The 6,528-nt window shown below is 51.9% G+C and overlaps 1 protein-coding gene across 3 annotated transcripts in view; it reads left to right on the top strand.

Annotated features, from left to right (window-relative positions):
* Nucleotides 1–2,822: 2,822 nt before the first annotated feature.
* The window catches only part of ABTB1 (ankyrin repeat and BTB domain containing 1), a 28,023-nt gene continuing 24,317 nt past the window's right edge, over nucleotides 2,823–6,528 (top strand). For all 3 annotated transcript variants that reach the window (XR_011048857.1, XR_011048856.1, XM_068409060.1), the window contains exons 1-3: nucleotides 2,823–3,025; nucleotides 4,846–4,908; nucleotides 6,020–6,075. Coding sequence is in view for 1 of the 3 variants with exons in the window: in XM_068409060.1 (XP_068265161.1) it covers nucleotides 2,970–3,025; nucleotides 4,846–4,908; nucleotides 6,020–6,075 (175 nt within the window). In the remaining 2 variants the exon portion in view is untranslated. The remainder of the gene's footprint in view (nucleotides 3,026–4,845; nucleotides 4,909–6,019; nucleotides 6,076–6,528) is intronic.

The raw sequence follows: 6,528 nt of genomic DNA, 5'->3' as shown, positions 1-6,528 counted from the left end.
ATGGCACTTTTGGGACTCACAGGATTAAATGCAAGTTGTTGTTAATGATATGGTGAGTAAATTAAAGCATGGAATTAAAAGTTGAGTTTGTATAGCACTTAGCATAACGGGGCCTGGCATGGCCGTGGCCTTTAGGCGGTTTCACCATATAAATGTTTCTAAGTCCAATAATCCTTATTAAATATGTTTTTAATGCCCAGTGGCTATGAAAAAGATAATGCCACCAATCAGATGTGAATCAGTTCACCCACAAAACACTTCCTTGTTGCACTTCATTGCTAGGAGCTGCCTTGCTGCCCTGTTTTCTCTCTGCTTTACTAATTCAGAGAAACAACAAGGTGCTGATAAAGCAATGCTTCTGGCTGGGCTCAGCACCTGCTGACCTGGTGTGAAGTCTTCAGACTTTAAAGAAACCAGGGGGGCTATGCAGGCTTGTTAATAAGCTAGCAAGGGCTCCTGCTTGGCTCTTCTGGCTTCTTGTGGCCTGAAGGTTTTCCAGACACTATAGAGTGCTCTTCTGTGGGTGGAGCATCCAGGTGATCTTGAGAGTGTCTAAGGGTGGCCGTCATGAGGCTGAGAACAATTTTCTGCTGTCTCTGACAGGGTGCACTTGGCTGTATGATCTCATTTTAGCTCCAGAAATCTATTGGTTAACAGCATTTCACTTTAGTCTGGTGATACTTTTTATACCTTCACCGTTTGTTTTTTCTCTGTGTAATTTTTTTGCACTAGGCTGATCTTGTTAAGTCGATTGCACTGTTGTCCCTCTCCCGCCATCCTTGCAGAGACCTGTCACCTCTGGGGACCTGTGGGCTGGGGAGTGATGTAGAGAGGCTGTTGACAGCCCACTTACTCTGTTGTTCAGTGCCTGGGTTTCCAGCTCTGCACAGGGAGGATTTCAAGAGGAAGAGAAACTTTGTCTTAGCATTTGTAACAGGAAGCTTTTTCTATCACCTTAATGTAGTTAAACTTTTTAACAAAAACTGTCAAAGCTGGACTTCTTAGAGCGGTGTGGCAGGTGACAGAGCAGATGCAGGAGACAAAGTGATTCCCGGAAAAGTTTCCACCTACTCAACTTCATTGTAGTCCCCTCTGCCAAACGTCTGACTGCACTGACACCTGGTGGCTGCAGGGCATTGGAGACGAAAACTTAAAAAAAAAAAAAAAGGACTTTTTTTTCCCCTCTCTCTGAGCTCTGGTTATCTGTTTCCTGTGACCTGCATAGGACAGCCACCTGCTTGATTCACAGGGGCTGCTGGACTCGCCTGTGAGCAGGGGGGCTCACACCAGGCATGTCAGGGAGGTTTGTGTGAGGACATCCCCGTCTGCAAAGCAATGAGATGGGACATGCCCTGGAGTGAGGAGCTCTGCACCCCGTGGAACGCCGGCAATGGCATCGGCTGGATGCACGGCCAAGATCCGAGTGGCTCTCCATCTCTGTGGGATGGTGGCCAGATATGGTCTGGGATGGCCAAGCTGCAGATTTCTCCCAGATGTTGCCCAGTTGTCTAGAACAGCATCTATAATGTGGAGTCCAACACATGCCAGGACTTTGCATCCTGCAGGCAGCCTCATGATATGTGGGGTGTGAAGAGACAATGAGAAGTGACCCGGTAACTGTGCTGTGGAGTGTGTAATGCAGGTTGAGAATACAGTTCAACATACCACCTTAAGGATCCCTCCGGGCAAAGGATGCAGCATGAAATGGAGGTACTTAATCATATGGATGGTTGCAGTATGCAATTGGAGCATCACAGCAGGATCCTACTGCAGCCAGTGCTGTCAGCAGCTCGTCTGTTCCCGTCCACCTTCGCAGCCACCCAGGAGCACATCTCTCCTTCACAGCAGGTTTGGGGCAGCTTGAACAGTCAGAGCCAACAACCGCCTTCATCAGTGCTGGCTCACGAGAGCCTCCTGGGTTCCTCTCAGCTGCCCGCCAGGCTCCCAGCTGTTCTTCTCAATGCCCTTGTTCCTGCTGGACCTAAACTGTCTGCAGGCCCTGGCCACTGCTCGGCACCGCTGCCGGAGAACACGTAGAAACATTTGCGTCTGGCCCTGGAAACGACAGGGTTGTGGTTTTGTTTTCTTTGCAATAAAACGCACCTCCTGGGTGTCTGAACACTGACCTGAGCGGAGTCCTTTGCGCCTGCTGCATCTGTTAATGTGATGGTGGCCAGGGTCCCTCTGCTGGGAGGGGCGGTGGTCAGCCTTGCCCCCCCTGCCCCACAGAGCACCCCTTAATTCTCCCGTCCCAGGCTGCTGCAGAAGCCCTGAGCCGTGCCAGGTGCCTGGGCTCTGGAAGCTGGCTCCCTCCGTGGGGTGCCCCCTGCCCCATCCCCGCAGGACCAGCCCAGGAGCCCTGTTCCCTGCTAGGGTGGCTGAGCACCAGGCTCTGTTCCAGAGCAGAGCCCCTGCGTGCCTGCACCCCCCTGTGCCACGTGTGCCCCAGAGCGGGTGCCCCAGCCAGCTCCCCCCGTCCCACACCTGCTCCACAGCTGGACCCCACGCACCTGCCCGCGGTCCAGAGCCCCTCCGTGTGCTCCAGACCCGCCCCCCGCCACGTTCCGGACCGGGTCCCCCCTCAGGTGTGTTCCAGAGCAGACCCCCCATGCACGTGCCCCGGAGCACACGCACCCGCGTCCCACGCGTGTCCCGGAGCAGCCCGCCCCGCCCCGCCCCGCTCCCACCCCGCCCCGCCCCGCTCCCACCCCGCGCTCCGGGCGGTGGTTGCTCCTCCAGACCGCAGGGGGGCGCTGCACCTCGCGCCGCTGGGTCAGGTGGGCCGTGGGGCCGCTCCGCTCCCGCCGCCCCGCCCCGCCCGCCGCCGTGTTTACATCCGCCGCCGCTTCCGTCCCGCCGCCGCCGCCGCTTCGGCCCCTTCCCCTACCCCCGGCTCGGCCCGGTCCCTTGCGGCTGCCCTCTGCTCTCCGCGTCAATGCGGCGCCGCTGCCCCGCGGCCTGCCCCGGCCATGGACACCAGCGACCTCTTCACCAGCTGCAAGAAGGGGGACGTGAGCCGCGTGCGGTGAGCCGGGCCGGGCCGGGCCGGGGCCGAGCCGCCAGGCCCGGGGCGGGGAGGGGGCAGTGCCCGGCGTCCCCCCGCGTCAGCCGCTGCCTTGAACCGCTTTAGTCACGAGCGGGGCCGGGCCTGGCGGGGCCGCGTTTAGCAGAAGCCCTTCCCGTCTCGCAGCCTTGGGTGTCTCTGGCCGCAGCCGCGCTGCCAGCAGAGAGCTGGGGTGCGGGAAGGAGAGTTCGTTTCTTTATAAATAAGAGCACTTTGCTTTTCCCCCCCAAGGAGCTGGGCGTATGCTGGGTCTTTGCTGGTGTTCTCAGGTTTGCTGTAAGGATTGCCTGCCTGCTTAAAATTCAGGCATCTGAGTACCAGGCCGTTATTGCGTACTTCATCGTTATAAACGCTGCCTGTGGTAAATGTCCTTGTAAAAGTCTCTTCTCTTTAGCTGATCTTTCTCTACCGTTGGAAACTGTATTTGCGCTGGTAGGAAGATCGGTCTCTGGAAAGTAATCATCATGGAAATATTTAGACACCTTCCGCTGTAGATTGCGGTAGTATCTCTGAGAAATATCAGCTGCTAAGTTTCAGGTCAAGTCTCCTTGCTCATGTTGAAGCAGTATGGCTCAGCTGCAGTGATTTCAGATCAGGAGTCAGACGGGCTCGTTGTCTGCAGGGTGAATGGATGTTGTAATGCACTTAATGTGTTTACAACAGGCTCTTCTGCTGCATCTCATGGTTTGAGTTTAAGAATGTTCTTCACCTTTTGATATTTGAGTCTTCCAGCTCCCAACATGTGGATCCCAGATAATCAGGAAGAGCCTCTCTGTCTTAGGGTAGCTGAGGCAGCTATATGAGGTATGGGGAACATTGTTATCAGTTGTGTATTCACGTTAGATTAATTTATTGCAAGCAGTAAATTGCAACTTTACTGTAGAAAGAGAGGCCCTGCAGGTGGCCTTGCAGAGGTTTAAGAGCATAGAAGCGATAGTGGAGAAATGATCAGTCTGGGAATGCTGTCAAAGCAGAGGGGACAAGTTGATCACATGGGGCTGAGCCGAAAGGAGCTGAGTTGCTTGGGATTTCGAATGTGGTCAGAGGAAGATGAAGTTTGATAGAGGAAAGACGGAGGAAGTGAAAGGGGGGACTGATGTGACTGATAAGTAAAACAATTTGAGAATCTTCGTGAAGGCTGAGAGGGATGTTTACGTGTGGTTAGGAGAGGTCGTTGTTGCAGTAGTTAGGGACAGGTTATGCTGTGTAGGAGATCTGTGTGCAAGGCAAAGGCTGGCTTGTAGAGGTGCCAAAGAAGGAGCGTTGGCAGCATTTGATATAGCCTAAATGTGCAGGACAAAGAAGCGGCGGCAATTAAGAGCAGTCTGGTGTGACACTGTTGTTGTTACTTGTGTCAAGAAAAGCCACAAGCAGGATGGGAGTCCAGCCTTGGCCTTGTAAACTTGGCCACTTATTTGTAAGCATCCCAGCTGTGAGCGTTGTAGGAGAATGGGAAGGTTCTGCTGAAGTGCTCAGGCTTCTTTAGTGATTGCTGCCCTGTTAGTGGTCAGCAGGAGGTGGGTTTAATTCCCCTCTTTCCCCATGTGCACCACTTAAGATTGAAGGGCCGTCAAGCTGTGCTGCAGAACGCTGTTCTTTGGGTTGAGGATTTGACTGATGCCCCTTCAGCCATGGCTGACAGCTCCCCAAGTTGAATGCAAGGTCTTGTCATACCTTTGGAAGTTACTGTATGAACTCAAAGTTACATCTTTTGAAAGAGGAGAACGTGACTGAGTGAGCAGCTGCATGAAGTTGTAACTTTGCTCTCCCTTTTCTTCCAGATACCTTCTTGAACAACGTGATGTGGAAATTAATGTCCGTGATAAATGGGACAGTACACCTCTGTGAGTCCTGCAGCCTCGAGTGCTGGCTAGGTGGGAGGGGAGGGCTTTCAGAGGTCTTTTCCTCTCTCTGCATCAGCAGCTAGGAGCACTGTTACAAAACGTCTCAGGTTCTGCTTTTTGCGATACTTGGCTACATGTTTCTGCTTCTCTTCTCTGTGGGTGCTGTGCTAAATGTGTCTTTGTCTCCCCATCTGACTGATGCTTGCTGTAGTAGTGCTCAAAAGGGTGGCTAATTTTGTGACCACATTGCCTGGATTAAGCAGTCTGTTCTTGGCCTGATTAGGCTTGCCCCCCACCCCCCAAAGCCTATGGTATTCTGGCCTGTCTTTTTGGGTGAAAACTTAGCTTGATGAAATGCATAGTGATTGTGGGATCACAGTCTGTCTGGCAAGGCTGTGAACATTCAGTAGGTAGTGAGGAATCCCCATGCTGGTGCTGAGGAGGGTGGTGTGAGCTTTTTACCTCCCCACATACCAATTCCAAAGTGCATTTAGACATCCGCAATATATTTAGAGTACAGAATAACTTCTCAAAGTAAAGGTAGACTAACATTTGCCTGCTGCGATGCAGGTTACAGGATTCTCCTGGTCTGTAGGACAATTTGAGGTCCTTGTGAAAGAGGATCGTGAAAAGCTTAGGCTGTGAAAGAGAAAACGAAACTCATAAGTAGGACTTGGAGGGGTGGATTTGCTGTGCATCAGGGGTGGGTGCTGTTCCCTCGTTATCATAGCGTGCAGCAGTCAGACTGACAACAGAAGGAGCAGGGAGTGTTTTTGAGAATTCGGTGAAATTGCTGAGTACTCATGAAATGAACTCCATTAAAATGAGGATGGATTTGGCAGCTGGTGGTGGAACAAAAGATGCTGAAAGTAGATTGGGACCTTGAGATGTCCTTGTAGGATTGCAGTGCCTAGGAGTGCTGGGAACAGATCCTGCGTAGTCTGTTGTTGGGTTTAGACTTCTGTGCTATTCAGTAGCAATTCCTGACTCCCATGATCATCTAAGCTTATCAGGGATAGCTCAGTGCTGAGATCTGCATGCTGTGGTGTGCTCAAACACTGAACTTTGCTTCCTACTGTATCTCTGATTTTCTTTCTCTTGTTATTGTCAGGTATTATGCTTGCCTCTGTGGACATGAGGAGCTTGTACGCTATCTTCTAGCCAATGGTGAGCGAAAGTGTCCTGGTTATGGGTACAGTATCTTCCTCCATACTGGTCTATAGGGATTGTATATCCTTCTAGCTGTTCCTTGTGGAAACAACTTCTCTTGCAACCAACCATCTGATCAGCAGTCTCAGGCTGCAGTGGAAGCCCTGGACACGCTTTCATGGTCCCTTTTGCAGGCCGTTTGCTGCTTGAATTTGCTACAGGGAAGCTTTCTGTGATGACTCGAGGCAGCATGACTTTCTGAAATCGCAGCTGATGTTTTGTGAGTGTGCATTGCTGTTGGGAGTGTGCTGATGTAAGGATTGTACTTATCTGAACTGTCTGTGTAAAATTTTCTTGTATTCATCTGATAGCCTTGGTTTGTAAAGAGGACTTAAAGGTGAAATGAAGGGCTTTTACTAACCTCAAACAGAGCAAGTCAAAGTGCCTACCCGTTTGGTTGCCAGCACCCAA

The sequence above is a fragment of the Nyctibius grandis genome, chromosome 10, assembly GCF_013368605.1.
Source record: "Nyctibius grandis isolate bNycGra1 chromosome 10, bNycGra1.pri, whole genome shotgun sequence".
Classification (NCBI taxonomy): Eukaryota; Metazoa; Chordata; class Aves; order Nyctibiiformes; family Nyctibiidae; genus Nyctibius; species Nyctibius grandis.
Note: the sequence above shows the minus strand (reverse complement) of the source record. Positions and strands in the feature narration are given on the sequence as shown.